Here is an 18,132-nt window from a genome sequence, read left to right as displayed (position 1 = left end):
CATGCACGTACGGTACGCGCGTACGTCGTCAGCCGTATGCAGGGCCCCGGCTGCCGGCATGTACGCCCTGAAGGCCTGAAAGTTGAATGCGCATGTGTACGCGGCGCCGGGGTCTGGCCGGTGCTGGTGCGTCGTGCCGTCGTCATGGCAATGCCATCTCAAACAACCAATGCAGTACAGGATGGCAGGTGCCGCGCAGCCATCTCAAACAACCAATGCAGTACAGATGCAACATATGTTCCACAACAGATGCAAAACACCATTAGGATTCAGAAGACATCAGCAGCAAACACCATGACGCCAAATCGAAACAGGGTCCTCTGGGGATCACAGAAGAAAGGTGGATGGAAACCAGATGTTTATAGACCTGATAACAGGGAAAACCATGACATATTATAACTTGCTGATCTGCTTGAATTCTTATACATACAGCTGCACGGCAACACAAGATACATGACAGCGCAGCGATATGCTACTTGTTGCAACATAGTGTTACAATGTCAGCTAATGCAAGGTCACATCTAACTTGTTATGTAAAGCTGATGAATGTGCTCAAGACTTTATCAAGAACAAACGGAGCGGGCTAATTACAGTGGTTCCAAGATCTTTGAAGAGGCTGGGCTGGGCTCAGGTTCACAAAGATTCCACCTCCAAAGCCATATCCTCCTGAGTAAATTAGAACCAAAAGCCTAACAGCTAAGAAAAATCTACAACAATTACAGCAAAGTTTCTCTTTCCTCTAACAACCCCGCATTGTCGTCATCGGGATCAATCCATGAGTATAGTCCAGTGACAGAATAACACCATGCCCAAGTTCTACATTGCAGGCACCTCTGAAAATAAATGCAGCATTCCACATGATTAGCAACTGCGAGTAACAAATCAAACAGGTCTCAAAAGACACAGCAAAACTACTTACATGCTCACCGCAGCCAAGTCCCTGCTAAGTATCTCCTTCTGAGCCCTCATTGCCATGATAGTTGCTTGTATGTAGATCTTTCTGTGTCCCAACTGCCATCAGGTTCCTTCCTCTTTATTCCTACAACTGGCATTTGGTAAATTCTTCCTTGCTCCTCGGCAAAGCCATGTGGGGGTGTGATCAAATTTTGTCTAATTGGTAAAGGTGCCCGTTCATCCTTTCCTTCTAGATCTATACTTCCAGGGCCTGAGTTAAGATCAAGGCCCTGACTTTCCCACTTACGATTATTGTCGCGTCCACTGCTGCTGCTGCCCTCAGCAAGATTTATTGCATACTGCCTTGAATGATGGGCAGGTAATGCACCTGTTGGCCCAACAGGTGATGGAGAAATGGTTGGAAAATACGGTACTCCTGCAGGTGCAGAATTGGTAAATGTTGCTGATCCAATTGAAAATGACGGTGTTTGAAGGTGAACACTGGGAGGAAACGCGAATCCTGCATACTGATATGCAGGTGGATGAAAAACCATTGTTGGAGACGATGAAATAACTGGAGCCCGGCTGGGATCACCTCCAAATTGACCACTGTCAGCTGTAGGCGCAATAATCCTCTGGGTTCCAGGTGCTGCCTCAATAGGGTAAGGCTGTTCTCTAGAAGGCAAAAACGATTGTATTGGTACTGGACCACAAGGGTTGGCAGAGGCAAACCATGGTGATATATTACTCATGGCAGCATTATTCATCCTAACACCAGGAACTTGTGGTATGAATTGGATACTGCCTGTATTTTTAGTAGGTAGGTTCTTTGGTGTGGGTTCAGTGCTAGCATCATCAAGGCATGGTCCACTATTAAGATCAAAGTCTCTCGAGCTATTCTTGCCAGCATTAGAGAAGACTCCAGGTAACGATCTTGCTGGTAACAATGGGACTTCAACTCTGTGTGAAGCATTTGGTACAAATTGGCCATTGTCTGCAACTTCATCAGTTCTGTTCAGATCAAGCTCAATGCCAGCACTTCGTGAAGAGCCATCACGACTTCTGGTATTTCCAGATTCAGAACAAGTAGTCTGTGCAGAACTCTGTGGGACATCCTCCTCGAGAGCCTGGTCATCTGCAACATTCAAATCAAAGCCAAGCGTGGGACGAGACTGCTTCCCAGCAGCATGAGATACTGGAATGTCACGTGTGGTGATGGGCATATCCAAAACCTTCCTCGGTTCAGCAGGACGAAATGCACTTGTAGCTGCTGAACCTTTCCACCCGATCTCGGGCTTTGCTCTTAGTAGGTTTTCAGGAGGAACAAAGGGTCCTTTAGCTGGAGCAGCTACTGTTATTGGAGCTGGCTGCAGTCCACTTGTAATAGGTGAAGTGAATGGTGAAAGCCCAGGTAAATGGATCGCTGAGGTACATATAACAGGTGAGACAGCTGGCTCAGATTGATGCCCATCATCCCCAGGTATCCCTTCATTCAAGTCAAAGTCAAGCTTGGCTGTAGCATTTGACTTTGTGTGAGCGGCTAGAGAAGAACCCTCATCTGATGAGACTAGGTCTTCTTTTCCGTCCTCTTTTCCACACACACCATCACTGGATTTCTTTGAACTCTGCTTCGCACTATGCTCAATTAGCTGAGAATTAAGACCTTCAGATTTTACATGACTATTGGATTCACTGGAACTGTCTTTTGTTTCTTTCATTTCCTTAATCACATTTGCCACACCAAGTGGGGATGCTGCTTCAACTAGTTTGGTAACATCAGCCAAAGAGGAAATAGCATGTTCCTTCTTTTGATCCTCATTCCGCACTGTGCTACTATCGCCTACAGCATCAGCTTTCCTCACCTCTCCAGCCATCAAATCTAATTTGCCTGCAATACTGTCACGTCTATCAAAGGCTCCTGGGTGGTCTGATACACCAGGAAGCTGCTTATGATTACTTGACTTGAACAAACCCTGGTCTTGTTTATCAGCAGCAGACAATGAAGATTCCCCAGCAAGAATCGATCTTGAATTTCTATTGGAAACAACCAGGCTACACTGGCTGCCCAAGGCAGATTCAACAGCGCCGTCCTTGTCCGCACAGCCATCTTCAACTTTCCCAGGGACAGAACAGGCATCCAAATTTTCACCTGCAGATGAATTCATATTAGACATATTGGCAACTTTAGTATTAACAGAATGGCGCAAGCTCTGATCATGTTCACCTTTGGAATCGACTGAAGCAGGTTGAGAGTTACATTTGTTTGCACGCCCTTCATGGGTTTCAACTTTGGCTGAAGATCCAACTGCTTTAGGATCCGCTAGCTCAGGAGATGGCACAGTTTGGTGTTGCTCCTCCTTCACAACCAAACAAGCATCATTTTTCACTTCCTTCCCCACAATGACTTTCTTAGCATCTGTTGGCCCTGGATCCTGTGATGGATCCACATCACTTTCTACTTTAAACTTTCCAGTACTGTCACCCTCAAGGACCAATTTCTTTGCAGATGAACTTCTGGGGGAAGAAGATGGGGAAACCAATTCAGATTTAGATATTTCTCCTGCCACACTAGCAAGAAGATTCATAGCCGTGTCATCTCCAGCTTGCAAGGAATGACTAGCTTCAGAGTACTCAATCAGAGCGTTCATTGGGCTGAATGAGTTTCCCGCCCTGGTTTCACTTGAGCAGACACCTTTTTCATTCACATATGAACATGCCACGCGTGGTACATGTGCATCCTTAACAGAATCATCAGGTGTCCTGCTGTTGTCATCATCTAACATAGCACAGGGTGATTTATCACCTTCCTCAGAACCTGCAGCTTCTTTAATATCATTGCTGTGCCAAGACTCTGCATTAGCATCAGAAGGTAAATGAGGACGGGAACTTTCGGTCTTCATTTTCACTCTGCGATCAGTCTGCTCATGTCTATCTCCGACCACAGGAGATGAAGCTCTACCCCCAGTAACAGATGGGTCCTCGAAAGATCCCCCACTTGCACTTCTAGCAGGACTACGACCAGGATTTGGAAACCGAACAATCAATCTATGACTGTTTAAGTGATCAGATGGCATATCAACTCCTTTTTCAGAAGCCGTTTCAGTTTGAGATGATTTATCCTGCAGCAAAGATCGATCAAGGGAGACAGATCTTCCCGCGGAAGCTTCCTTCAGGTTTCCTGAAACAAGACCATTGTTTGCCCTTCGATGGCTCCACGAAGAACTTCCAGAAGGTTTACTTGCACCACCAGAAGCAGCAGTTGAACTTCTTGCATCCTTCGATGGCTCACTAGAGCATGACTGGCTGTTGTTCGGAGATTGGCTTGAGCTGCTGCTTTTCTCCTCTCTCACAGTAGGCAGCTCAGAACCACCAGTCCCACCAGTTGATTTGCAGGGCTGATCCTTCAAGTTGGTGGTGACATTTGTTGGTTGCACATGTTGTAATTTTGATGAGGTAGATACGACAGGACTCAACTTCGCAGCTGCATCTGTGCCCCCAGGTTTATCAGTCAAAACTTTTGACGATGAAACAGTGGGCACTGGATTTTTTGGACTGTTCTCACTTGAGCCACCTCGTTTGTTTCCAGCAATTGAAATTTCTTGCAAACCTGCTTTTCCTGACCAGGAGACAGCTTGACCTGAGACTAAAGGCTTCGCATCACTTGACTTCATTTCAGCATCCACACGTTTCTTCCAGTTCTCAACAAGACACTTGGCTTTCTTCTGAATGTCCAAATGTTTATGGCTGCGCAGATGATTGACAGATTTCCCAATACTACAGCTTTGCAATGCACTGAGATTAATAGGCAATTTAGCTAGTGCACGAAGCAGGGCCAAAAGAAGATCGTCAATAGGTTTATCTGCTTCTTTAGGACTACTCCCATCACCGGACTTCCCTTTGTGGGCCTCTTGAAGCCAACTGTCCAACATGGGAAGGCCCCTTGATTGCACAAATCTGCCAAGGCAATCAGAACTCTCAGTAGCAGCAATAACATCAACAAGTACAACCCGGCCAGCAAGGTCAATCTTTTGCTCAGTCCGATCAAGTTGCATAAGATGTACAAGCTTTTCAACTGCTTCTGCATTTGGAAGTCCACCTTTTTCTGTTATCTTTGCTACCTCGGACTTTATATCTTCCAAGTTAAAGCTTCCAGGCTCACTGTCATCGACCTTAACAAGACAATCACGATCCCACTTAGCTGACTCAATTCCCTGTTCACCTCTCTCTCTCTTCTTCCCTTTAGATAAACCACCATTCTGAGTACCATCCGGAGCGGCCTTCGGTTGTTGGGAAGCTGATGGTCCATTTAACCGCTTTGGAGAGCGTCCACCTGACTGCACCGCGGCACGCATTTCTAACCTTGTTCTGTGTAGAAGCCGATTTACTTCTTCCTGTCGTTCCTGGTCATAAATTTCATATGTGAAGCAGAATATATGAATGTATAATAGATAAAGACAGGAAAGAATTAATGAACCTACATTAATGTAGTCCTGGTCAGTAAGCCACCATAAGCACTTATTGTCTATATCGTATACACGCAAACATACAAATGAAGAAATTCCAGCTGGTAGCTCGACACCTTTACGTAAAAAGGCAACTTTGCAAGGATGCAGCAGGGAAACAGCAGATGTTTCGTCCTGGTGGAAAGAGTAGAAGATCTCGTTTGGTGCAGCGTTGAGTTGAATGCCCTTGTTAAGCTTCACATCGGCAGGTCTATAAAGCCAACTAACACGTAATTTCGGATAGCCTTCTTCTTTTTTCTCAATCCAACGTATCAATCCAATGAATGGAGGAACACCAACAGCCCGAAAAAGAGCACAATCGCCAACTCGAATCTCACGACCGTCCTGAAAATTAAAAAGTAATTTATTATCTGCTTGCCCAGCACAAAACATCGATCGTGTTGCTCCATTCTCTTATTAGTTTGGTGTACAACCTTGACAATTACAACCTCCCTGTGCGCATTACATTAGCAATCAAACAAGCAAATGGACAAACAACAGTAAATTATGTAATTGCAATGGAGACAAGCACAAGCAAGGTATGTATTGCATCATTTGCAGCAAGTAATGATACCACTGTAGCATGAAACTAAACAATTTGTTACCCCTTACACACGTATTCACTGGAAGGCACTTTTCCATGATCATTTGTTTAAAACAAAAGATTGAAATTCAGCAGCGGTCCTTAAACTTGTCCCACATTCTATTTTTTGCAAAGCAACCGCCGAAAAGGGCAGGGAGTTCCTGTTATTCACTATAGGTAGAAAAAGAATTGGCCCAGTTCATGAGGGAAACCGGGCCAAAGAACCATACAAGCGCGCAGTTTATTGAAGGAAAACCGGGTTCTCATCCAGTCCACACACTCTCAAATTGTATATTTGGGGCCTTTAACTTGTCCGGGTTTTAAGGTGGTCCGAAATAGCCCAAATGCTCATCCTAGAGCCAAAACCTCCATAATAACAATTCCTCATTCGTAAGCTCACAAGCCTGCATGCACTAATGCACACTGCTTGTACACAAAATTGATCAAAATTATAGAACTGCAGAACAGATTGATCCGTCGTGAACCCATAGGTTCAAAGGATTGAGCTTTTTGTTGTTTCAATCATTATATTTATATTAGTTCTTAAGCTTATAAATATCAAGTTTGATCTTGCTAAATCAATCATTTTTTGTACAATACTAGCTCGTTCGTTAATAACTCAATAAATGTTACTCCCTCAGGTCAGGTTAAGTTGACTGATAGAACTAATTGGAGGTCAATTTGGTTGTTCAAAACGTCAACTAAATCCACCAAGAGTACTATTAATGATGGCAGTTTCATCAAACCCCTTTCAAGTGATGGGGTAACGCTTTGTGAAACTTCAATTTTCTACTAGATGTATTGTGGCATTGGTTACAATAGAAATATGTAACAACTATATGTCATCCTAACTGTTCTTTCACCGATGGTTAAATTATGCTACTTAAATTTTGATAGTCTCAGCTGGATTGAAGTTTAACCCCAATACTTGTCTTTTTTTTAACAAATTCCTTAAATGTGACTTTCCACTAAATACTAGATGCAGGTATGATTCGCATGACCACCAAGCCACGCAGGGTAGCATGCCATGTAGGCACGCCAGCACTGATTTGGACGGGTTCGGACCTACCTGAAAACATGGGAGAAGTATAAAGTCACAAATATGCCATTCTGCCGGAGCTGCTACAGTTGCTTTAGCGGGAGCTGCTGTCGGTAGAGTTGGTGGAGCTTGATGAGAACGCAGGACAAGTTTAGGCGCTGATGATGAAATTCACTCAAAAAATTAAATATTTCTTTTCCACTCCTCAAACCAGTAAACCTTTTTTCGCAAGCATGCAAGCAAGGAGATCCTTACATATAGTATTCCAAGATTGATGATTTGGTAACAATTCACAGAATTCAATACAACCATGCCAAAAGGAACTCCATTTGACAATGTACATATTAGCATGTTTGCCGTTGCTAGTACGAAGTCGAAACTCAATATAGTTTACTCAACAAAAAACTTCATAACAAGTCTCAGCCTTTCGCTCCGGTACACCACCTAGGCTGGGAAATCTAGTGCAGAAACTTCATATAGCAGGTATTGCCCAAGTGGAAACGAAAAGGAGGAAAGATGATGATTTGATAAGGTTAGCATCCTCAGCTGGATTAAACCCGTGAAGGTTAGCAAGCGAATTCCCAAGCGATACCAAACAAAAAACGCACCTTTATAAACGAGTCGGGTGACACTGGGCGAGGGGAATCGACGAAGTCCTGCTTCCGCGCCGCCGATTCCGGCGGATAAGAAATCGTCCGAGACGGGGGAACAGATGAGCTGGAAGGGGAAGTAGGTGGTCCTTGTGCCGGTGGTGGTGGAGCTTCTGCCTCTACGCGAGCGGCTGGCCACATCAGCCGGAGACGCCGCCTCCTGCCGTCGCACCCCTCAGCGCCGCGCCACCCATGCATATCCGGCTCGCTGCATCTTCTCCAACGGCGGCGCCGATCCCTCCACCTCGCCGAGCTCCGGCGCTGCGCAGCGCCACCATCACCAGATCGCCGGCGGCAACCCTAGATCCGCGGGCCTCCGCTGTGCTCGCATCCGGAACGCCCGAATTCGCGTCCAATCGGCCGATTCAGGCGGACCGCCTCACCGGCGGGGCTCGAATCCGGCGGAATCGACGGGCTCCGGTCGGGGCCGATTGGGGATTTGGGGGGATTCCGGGGCTGGGTCAGCACATTTACAACGCGATGCGAAAGTTAAGGCACCATATGGAACACGGCTTGTGATATGACACCAGTTAGATTTTTTTATATTTTTTAAGAACCTTTTTATTTTAAATATTTTAATTCAGCCTATACCGGAATATACATTCCGTAAACCAACTATTTTAGTCATAGCGTCTGAAGGTTAACAAATTATACTACTATAGCAGGAATACAATCACTCAACCCATTTTATAAAATCTAATCTTGTCATGACAACCAAGATGGTGTGATAAAGATGGTGAAATAAAATGTGGCACGATACAATTTTTTCCCTCTCATACCTTAGATCGAAGTAGTAGTTTCATAAAATATAGTATGGTGAGCTAATATTAAATTATTAGAATAAATAGAAAGTGTTAAAATTACCCAGTTTTTGCACTAGTTAGCCAAAAATTAGCTGCGTGGTATTTTTGTGAGAAAAATAGAGGTTCTATCTTTTCCTAAAAATGAAGAGGTTCTAGCAATTGTTGGTGGAGAGTACCTCCGGAGCGGAGAAGCATCATAACAGATCCGAAGGATTACACCGACACGAATGGAACTAAGCAAGACCCCTTCGGAGTAGGGACACAATAAACTATTCTCTCGAAATCAACTGTACCGTCAGTTACATACCGTCAGTTATAGGGACATTTATAGGGGACTATTTACCTGCCCCTCCGTAATTACACCTTTTTCCCCTCAACGGCTATCTTCTTCTAATATTCCAGAGGTATACAATAATTTCCTCTCATAGCCCACTTTACAGCTCAGTACGCCCCATGACTAACTCCTGCGCAAGAGCCTTTGGCGCTCATCTTTCGGTATTCGTGCTTCGCCAGATCTCATCCGGCTGCGGTCCTCGAATCGTCCTTCTTCAGGGCTTCGCCTCTTGTTCCCTTTGGGGCGAACCCCTTCGGGGAAGCCACCGACGTCTCGCGCTCTTGGGTCGCCCGCCTGAGACATCTTTCTGGCCTTCGGGCTGGTGGCCTTCGGGCCTATCCGAGGGTGGCGTTCCCAATAGTAGCCCCTCGAGGAGGAGGGCTTTGCTTGCAAGACCCAAGTCCTCGACATCGACGCGTGCAACGCGGCGCGAAGCGCCACCCTTTGGAGATTGCCACGCAGCCTCGACCTGTGGAAAGATCCGAGGGAAAATCTAACAGCAAAACATTAGATTGGAAATAAAAATAAAAAAGGTAGCTGGGGGAAAAGACCAGAGAAGCCCCTCGTTTGCCCATGTAAACTTGCTGTCTTTTGATATGAGGGATATTCCTGCAAGAGCATTTTAGTCTTTACGCCGCAAAGGTGCGTCTTAGACTATATAAACCTCACACTCCGTCACGATCGCTATTCTTTTTGTTGCTTGACCCCCTTCGGAGTTCCCCGTCTCCCTAATGCCTCTGCTTCTCTCTTTCTTCGCGCCCTGTTGTTGCTGCACCGAAGCGCCACCTCCGCAACCACCCTTCAGCGCCGATGGCTCTCAAGGTAGATCGCCCGAGGCTTCTTCCCATGACCATCCTTGGGCCTAGCAGCATGACCGAAGGTTTGATCGCTAATATGGTGAGCTTGGGCATGCTCACCAAAGGCGCTGCTCGAGCTCCTCCACATGATGAGATCTCAGCCCATCCTGAAGATGACGAAGTCGTTGTCTTCCGCGACTTCTTCGTTGTGGGTCTTCGGTTCCCGGTGGACCCCGTGCTAGTGGAGGTTCCTCGTTTGTATGGTATGTACACTCATCAGGTGACGCCGAACTCGTTCGTTTGGTTGAACCTGTACTTCTGGTTGGTGAAGACTCTGCATTTCCAACTGTCTGCCGAAGGCTTCGCTTTCATTCATAAGGTTCACTTTCAACCGAAAGCTGTGCTCGCAACCAAGAACGCGAAGCTCAGTACGGTTGCTACAACTTTGTCTACCGCGACTTCGTCTTCTGTCCGGTGACGGCGTACAGAAAAAAATGGGAGGACTGGACTTGTTATTGGTTCTATCACAAAGTCCCTCTTGACTCCACCACCGAGACTCATCCCCTCGTGGTGAAGCAGATCCAGAACCTACCTTCAACGACCCCCAGTGTGAATGTTGAAGAATTCCCGGAGCATAGGGACTTGGTGGATAGGCTTCGCGAAGTGTCCAAAGTCTTCAACACTCACGTCACTATGGATGAGTTTGTCGCCTGCTGTTGTTGGCCCGTGTGACGCCCTGAAAAATTTCCGAGTCAAATTACGCGCTAAGACATGTTTGTTCGAAGCCTTTTCGTCGCCGAAGCCCGCTCAACCCGAAACCCTAATCCCCGAGCCGACACCGAATCCGGCCGCGGTCCCACTCCTCGCGCTGCGTGCGAGCGTCGCGCGCGCGTGGCCGATCGGCCACGGTCACCGCCGCGAATCCCGCCGGCACGCGTCATTCTCCTTTTTCATTTCTCCTCTTTTCCCCATTTTCTTTTCTTTCCCTTTCTCCTTTTCTCTTTCTCTTTTCCCATTTCTTTCTCCCCTTTTTCTTTTTCTATTTCTTCTCCCCTTCTCTTTTCCCTCCTCCCTTCTCCTCCCTTCTCTTCTCCCCTTTCCCCTGCTCCCGAGCACCGCCCGGCCTCCGGCTTCCGGGCCACGCCGCCCCCCTTCTTCCCTCGCGCACGTGCGCGCCTGCTCCTGGCCAGCCACACCCGCGCCGCGCACGCGCGCACGCCCTCGCGCCCTCGCGCCCTCACCCTGGCCGCGCACCGGCCCTGTCCGCGCCGCGCGCGGGCCTTGCCCCGGCCGTGCCGCGACGCACGCGCACGCGCAGCGCGTGGCCGTGCGCCACGCCGTGCCCCCCGTCGCCCGCACCCTGCCCCGGGCCCGCACCTCGCCGCGCCGTGCGCGCCCCCTCCCACGCGTGGCCGTGCTGCACGCCGAGCCGCCCGCCGCTGCCGCAACCCGCCCTCGCCGCTCGCACTGGCGCCTTGTGCTCGCACAGCCCTCCCCCACGTGCCCGACGACGCCTCGACGCCCACGCCCTCGCCGCACGCCGCGTCGCGACGCCAACAAACGGCCGAAGCGCCATTAATGGCGCTCCGCACCGGCCACCGTCGCGGCCGCCCCTCCACCACCTCATCCCGCCTATAAATAGGCCCCCGCCCCGCTCCCTCTTCCCCCACGGCCTCCACCGCCACCGCCCGCCGCCTTCCAAGCTCCCAGCGCCGCCGCGCCAAACCTCCAGAGCCGCCGCCGCCCGCTCCCGTCGACCGGCCTACTCACGCCGCCCCGGCCCGAGGTGAGGACGGGAATCAAATCCCCTCCTCTTCCTCTCCCTTTTCCCCCAATCCCGAGCCGCCGTCGAGCTCCGGGCCGCCGGAATCGGCCGGCGCCGAGCGCTCCCACCCCCTCCCCTGTTTCCCATGGGGAGAGGAGGAAGAAGGTGGCAAATTGCCACAAGACCCCCTGGCCTTTCCCTTTTTCTCTAAAATGAGGTCCCCCCTATTTACTCCCTTTTTGCAAAAGAAACCCTGCCCTTTCTAGCATTTCAAACCAAACCCCTCCATTACATAAACCTAAATATACCCGACACCCTTTAGCATACCCTGAGTATTTCTAGGGTTCGCAAATAGGCCCTTACTCCCTCTAGATAATTATGAATAAGCCCCTGGACCCCTGTTTAACCCCCGAACCCTCTTTAACTCGTCATTTTATGCGTCAAACGACCTCCGATCGACCTGAAACTTTACCACGCCATTTCTAGTATAGTTCCAACCATGCCATTACGAAACCACCCAAAAATATTACCCCTATCTCCGTAACTAAATTATTTCCGATTCAAGCTCAACGATGAAAGCTTTTAGTTCTTTCGCTTGATTGTGTGTTTGTTTGTTTGCGCCGTAGGACCCGGAGTGAACGAGGAAGGTCCCGACTGTGACCAAGCGAACGAGGACCAGTTCTGCGACCCCGAACCCGAGGGACAGTGCTTCGATCAGGACCTCCCGCAAGGATTTGATGATGGCAAGTTCAATCCCGCCCTTTGATGCATGTTTCTGTCCTAATTTTTATAAACACAACCCCGTGGCCTGTTTTATAAAATTGCATGGTTTTGCTTGCTGAAAACATGGTAGGATAGCCACCCTTGCTTATGATAACCATACCTTGACCACCTGGTTTTATAAAGAAAGTGTGTGTGTGGGAAGGGATAAAATGTGGTTTTGAAAGACGAGTCAGACGGGATGGATGGCATTCCGGTGTGAATTGCCGTTGGTATGCTCGTACCTGTGTGGTTGAGCGAGGAAGGGAGATATCCATCTTGTCACCTCTAAGGACCGAGTTGATGTGTCATCTCACCTAGCTTCCTGTCGTGCAAACCACTTGACCGTTGTATGGGCAACGGCTTAGCATAAATCCCACTAGTTAGTCTGATAGCCATCAGGACAGCTGAGAGCAACGGGTGATCAAGGAAAAGGGATAAGCTCTGTGTGACTTATGCCCCGGTTAAACCTCGGAGATAGGTCGAATGACCCCTTGATGGACCCCGTGGTGGCTAGTCAGGTCTAGCTAAGGTGGGTAATGGCTTTGTTGGGATCTGCACCGACACTAAGGTGTTCGTGCTGTGGTACCCCACCTGTGGGAAAAGTTGCACACCTCTGCAGAGTTAAAATCTATTCGAATAGCCGTGCCCACGGTATTGGGCAAGTTATGGTGTGGTCACATAACTAGTATTTCTCTCTGGGAATGGTTAGACTGGTGTGGGTTGTTTGGAAAAGTGTCCGGCAATTGTGCCGTGTGCTACGGCGGACGGGGTGTCCGGTAGCAGCTTAAAACTTGGATTCTGTGTGGATCAACACCATGTGCTCCTTGGTATTTAAAAACTTGTTTTGAAAATTATTTTAATCGAACCTTTGCATATAACCGAGTTTCCGTAAATGAACCCTGACCCTATCCTTGGACTGTCCTGTGCATTGATTTCTATTATAACCCCCCCCCCCCCCGTGAGTGTGATTGGACTTGCTGAGTACGTTTGTACTCACCCCATTATTACTTCTTACAGCAGAAGATCCAGACTACATCCCCGAAGACGTCGAGTAGGGTTTCATCCTACACCTAGTTTTGCCTGTGGTTAGGGCCACCGCCGGAGTTCCGCATGGCGCAAGACTCTGATGACCCTCTTTTCGTAGCCAGTGTAGTAGTGTGGGTTTTGGTTGTAATCTTCGCGATAGTGGCGCTTCACTGCCCATTACCACGTAGAGTTGTACGGTGATGTACCATCTGATGTAATAAAAGTGTTATCAGCCTCCTGGGACTGATAAAGTAACACTTTTAAGTCTTCCCTGATGGGGGGACGCTTCAGGTGGTATCAGAGCCGTAGGCTGGCCGTAGGACGTGACCCTAGGAGCGAGACCTTTTTTTAGGACCTAGGACGTGTTCTGATTTAGCTCTTCACTCACCACTGGTTCTTGCCTTGTTCCAGATGGCTGACAATGGATGGGTTGACGGAATCTGCCACGCAGAGCCTGGCCTTCCTAAGCTATTAATACTCAGCCTGGAATGCATCGGAGTTATGGAACCACCAGAGTATGCCTACCGAGAATACACCTCCAAGGGCACCCTTCGGTACGACATGATGGTCTTTGTAGGAAAAAGCACCCGCTACCCTGACGTGGACCCCTGGTTCATCTCCACCTCTGGCTTTCGCTTCCCTGACGCCTACCGAAAGGCCGCCCGTAAAGCCCTGCGACGACTGCGTGTGATCTACAAGCACCACCTTCAGCGGACTCCTATGGGATTTTTCCCACCTACTGAAGGAAGAGGACGCACTTGGATTTCCCGAATGAGAGGACTCGGAAGAGAAGAAGAAGACCTAGAAGATACGGTCTCCCACCTATCCATCTACCTTACCAGCTTGGATGAACTCTACCGCGAACAGGCGGCACAACTGAAGCAGCTAATCCATAGGGCAGAAAAGGCAACCCAGGAACTGGAGGAACAACAGATAAGAGCCGCACGCGCCGAGTATTCCTTAGCCGCTCTCCAAGCCCAGATGCAGGAATACAAAAGCCGCAGAGGAATAGGTGGATGGTTAGAGGAAGAGGAGGAACCCGAGGAAACCCATTGGGATAAAGGTACTCAGACCGAAGACGAGGTGATGGATCGGTGCCTCCCAATAAAGAAGCGCCCTATCAGAATCGAGGAAGAATCCCCATGATAGGAGTAGCACTCCAAGCTAGAACCCTACCCTAATAACCACGGAAACTGTACTCCCATGTTGCAATAATAAATATTATCTACTCCCTTTTATACCTGTGCTAGATTGTTTACCCTGTCCTTGTTTCAGATGGCTGAGGAAGGATGGACCCAGGGCAATTGCCAAGCTGCACCTGGCTTTCCCAGCCTTTTGATCAACGCCCTGGAAAGCCTTGGCGTTACGGAACGTCCAAGGTACTACAGCAGAGAGTACGAACACCATGGTACCCTCCGCTGCAGGGTGATCCTGGTCATCGCCAGGAGCAACCGCTACCCCGACATTCAGCCGTGGCGAGTGACTGCCACAGGGTTTAGGCACCAGGACACCTACCCCTTGACCGTCAGAAAAGCGCTCCGTTATTTATGCCGGATTTTTGAAGGACACCTCGCCGCCACACCAGTGAGGTTCTTCCCGCCGGCCATCAGAACCCCCGTTTGGGAAGCACGCATGAGAAGTCTGGAACGACGCCGCCATGAAGAAGGCCCTCTGTACCAAGTGGCTACTTATCTAGCCGCCTTGGACCAACTCTTCGATGAGCAAGCCAACCTCCTGAGGGAGCAGACCCATCGAGCCGAGCAAGCAGAGCTCACAGTGAGACTGCAACAGATCCAAGCCGCCCAAGCCGAGGCAAGGGCCGCAGCCGCTGTCAGCAGCGAAGCAGTCGCCCAAGAGAGCCTCAGGCAGGCCCGAGATCGGCGTATGCAGGAATGGACCCAAAGTGGAACACCAGTCCCCGCAATTGGAGAAGACCATGTTTTACTCGGGACACCCGTCATAGGATGGGGACCTCTCTTTGGAAACACACAAGCCCCACCCGAGAACCCTGAAAGTTCTGCTGCCACCGTTGAAAGGGATGCTGCAGTGCAACCCTTGACAGATGGGAATCCAGAGAACGGCGAGCAAGGATTACTCACACTCCCCGCCCCAGAAGAAGGCACGCCCCGCGAGTAAAATAACCGACGCCACCCTAGTGATGTGTCCCCAACCGCTTTTGCTTAAGTCGTGCCCTTAGGCCTGACCCCGGATGAGTAGTACGAGACCTAGTCTTACCCCTAAGCTGTACCCCCTTACAGTAATGAAGTTGTTTGTGCCTGTTGTTTGTGATGTTGTGTGCTGGTTTGTTGTGTGCTGCTTGTTTATGTGACTACTGGCAGAAGGTAGATTCTGCCTTATATATGAATTAAACAACTTAAACATCACATAATCGTAACCCCACTCTACCCAATCAACAGATGGCTCCCTGGAGCGTCGTGAGGGCCTCCCGTAGCCGGAACCCCGCAGCCGCTGGTGCCGAAGCGCAGCCTGTTGGACAAAATCTTCCTCAGGGAGAACAGGAAGTAAGCCAGAACCGAGGAGAAAATCAAGGAGGAGAGCAACTACCACCACCCCCACCCCTCGGAGACCTGGCACAGATAATCCACAACCAGACCCTCATACTAGAAACACTGGCCAATGCCCTCGTTAACCGGCAACCACGAGGGCAGAACATGAATGACAAGCTGATAGCCTTTCTGAGGACCAAGCCGCCCACCTTTGCCGGATCCTGCAACCCTTTGGATGCAGACGACTGGTTACGAGTATTTCAGAGGAAACTCGAACCGTTTGAATGCCAGGACCGAGACAAAGTCCTTCTGGCAGCCCACCAACTCACCGGAACCGCATTAGCCTGGTGGGAAAATTATTGTGCCGCAGCCGAGAATGCCTCTACCATCACTTGGGAGGAATTCGTGAGGGAGTTCCGCCGTTATCACATCCCTTCGGCAACCATGAAGCGCAAGGCGGATGAGTTCCGCGCACTGCAGCAAGGAAGCATGACGGTGGAGGAGTACACCCACCGGTTCATAGAGTTGGCCCGATATGCACCGAAAGAAGTGAACGACGATGACAAGAAACAAGACATGTTCAAAAAGGGACTAAACCCAGAGCTCCGGACCTTGCTTACCTCTCAGATCTATCCTGACTTCAATACCCTGATGAACAAGGCTATCCTTACGGAAAGGCCCAAAACCGAAGAGAGGAAGGATAACAAATGCAAATTCCTGGAAAGTAAGGCCCGCCAACAGGACTGTTTCCAAAAGCCGAGGAACTTCAGCTACACTGCACCGAGATCTCAGGCCCCAATGCAGTATAGGACTCAGTCTCAAGTGACAAGACCACGGGCCCCTAACACACAGCTTGGGAGCCAGAATACCATAGGGCCCCGCAGAGCAACGCAAGCCTGGTCGCCTCCAACAACAACAACGTTAGGGCCTGTTTCAACTGCCGTGAGACAGGGCATTTCATCGCCAATTGTCCTTAAGCCAAGAATAAGCCGGCTACCTCAGCCTTCTCCAACACGGTGAATGGACCCAGACCAGACCTGACCGGCGCCAACCGAGTACCCATCCGCAACAACGACAACAGTCAGCAGATGAAGCAGCCCCAGCAATCATTTGGACGAGCCCGCGTCAATCACATCGACGCGCAGGAGGCTCAAAGAGCTCAGGGCGTAGTACTCGGTGAGTACCTAGTCAACTCAGCTCTGGCAACAGTATCATTTGATTCTGGAGCGTCGCACTCGTTCATATCCTCAAGTTTTGTGGAACAACACCGAATACCTACAGTACTACTAAAAACACCCCTATTAACCCGGACGCCTGGAGGCAACATCAAATGTCAACTAGGTTGTCCACGGGTAAGGATCAATTTAAGTGGGGTAGAATTTCTAGCAGACTTGGTAGTACTTAAGGCTAGAGGAATAGACGTGATCCTTGGAATGGATTGGTTAAGCCAACACAATGGCCTCATCGGCTGTACTGACAGAGTGGTACGCCTAACAAACCCCGAAGGAGTACAAGTAATCTGCCATACCCGGGAAAGTGAGTCTAACCCAATGGTGTTTAGCATGGAAGCCAAGACCTTAGGAGGAGTCCCGGTAGTAAACGAATACCCAGATGTCTTCCCCGAAGAACTTCCCGGTATGCCCCCGGACAGAGATATAGAGTTCGTCATAGACCTTATCCCTAGAACCTCCCCTATAGCCAAGAGACCCTATAGGATGGCAGCCTCTGAGTTGACGGAATTAAAGAAGCAACTAGAAGAACTGCAACGAATTGGCTTCATCAGACCAAGCTCGTCGCCCTGGGGAGCCCCAGTTCTGTTTGTCAAGAAGAAAGATGGGAGTATGAGGTTGTGCGTAGATTATCGAGCACTGAACGAGGTTACCATTAAGAATAAGTATCCCCTCCCCAGGATTGATGACCTTTTCGATCAGCTAAAAGGAGCCAAATACTTTTCCAAGATCGACCCAAGGTCAGGATATTTTCAGCTCAAGATTAGAGAAAGTGACATCCCTAAGACAGCCTTTGTCACCCATTACGGGCAGTTCGAGTTTACCGTAATGTCCTTCGGACTAACCAATGCCCTTGCCTATTTTATGAACCTCATGAATAAAGTATTCATGGACGAGCTAGATAAGTTTGTCGTAGGTTTTATCGACGACATACTTGTCTACTCCAAGAGTATTCAGGAACATGAGCAACACCTGCGGGTAGTGTTGGAAAAGTTGAGAATACATAGGCTATATGCCAAGTTTAGCAAGTGTGAATTTTGGCTGGAGAGAGTAGCTTTTCTTGGTCACATTTTGACCGCGGAAGGCGTAGCAGTGGACCCAGAAAAGGTCGAAGCAGTTTCCAACTGGCAGCGACCGACTAATGTTAGTGAAATCAGAAGCTTTCTTGGATTAGCTGGGTACTATCAGAGATTTATTGAGGGATTCTCCAAGATAGCCCAACCCATGACGGAACTTCTTAA

The 18,132-nt window shown here is 49.1% G+C and overlaps 1 protein-coding gene across 3 annotated transcripts; it reads right to left on the bottom strand.

The window, feature by feature from the left end:
- Nucleotides 1-358: 358 nt before the first annotated feature.
- On the bottom strand, nucleotides 359-8,167 carry LOC112877519. Of its 3 annotated transcripts, XM_025941840.1 has the most exons (5): nucleotides 7,627-8,167; nucleotides 5,373-5,741; nucleotides 3,119-5,294; nucleotides 920-3,043; nucleotides 359-833 (listed from the first exon to the last, which is right to left on the bottom strand). In XM_025941840.1, the coding sequence occupies exons 1-4, from the start codon at nucleotides 7,864-7,866 to the stop codon at nucleotides 966-968; spliced, it is 4,863 nt and encodes a 1,620-aa protein (XP_025797625.1). In that variant the 5' UTR covers nucleotides 7,867-8,167; the 3' UTR covers nucleotides 359-833; nucleotides 920-965. The 3 variants fall into 3 exon arrangements, with proteins under 3 accessions (XP_025797625.1, XP_025797626.1, XP_025797627.1); XM_025941841.1 differs by lacking the exon at nucleotides 5,373-5,741 and having other exon boundaries at nucleotides 7,627-8,166; XM_025941842.1 differs by lacking the exon at nucleotides 7,627-8,167 and having other exon boundaries at nucleotides 5,474-5,614.
- Nucleotides 8,168-18,132: the final 9,965 nt, after the last annotated feature.

Source organism: Panicum hallii, chromosome 9, assembly GCF_002211085.1.
Source record: "Panicum hallii strain FIL2 chromosome 9, PHallii_v3.1, whole genome shotgun sequence".
NCBI lineage: Eukaryota > Viridiplantae > Streptophyta > Magnoliopsida > Poales > Poaceae > Panicum > Panicum hallii.
This window is presented reverse-complemented; position numbering and strand designations above follow the sequence as displayed.

What these genes read in the sequence shown, in the direction of transcription:
- LOC112877519 (XM_025941840.1), bottom strand. Translation starts at nt 7,866, where the DNA reads ATGCATGGGTGGCGCGGCGCTGAGGGGTGCGACGGCAGGAGGCGGCGT. An exon ending in CACCCGACTCGTTTATAAAG is followed by an intron (nt 5,742 to 7,626) that starts GTGCGTTTTTTG and finishes TTTAATTTTCAG; the next exon opens with GACGGTCGTGAGATTCGAGT. An exon ending in TGCTTCAGTCGATTCCAAAG is followed by an intron (nt 3,044 to 3,118) that starts GTGAACATGATC and finishes ATTCATCTGCAG; the next exon opens with GTGAAAATTTGGATGCCTGT.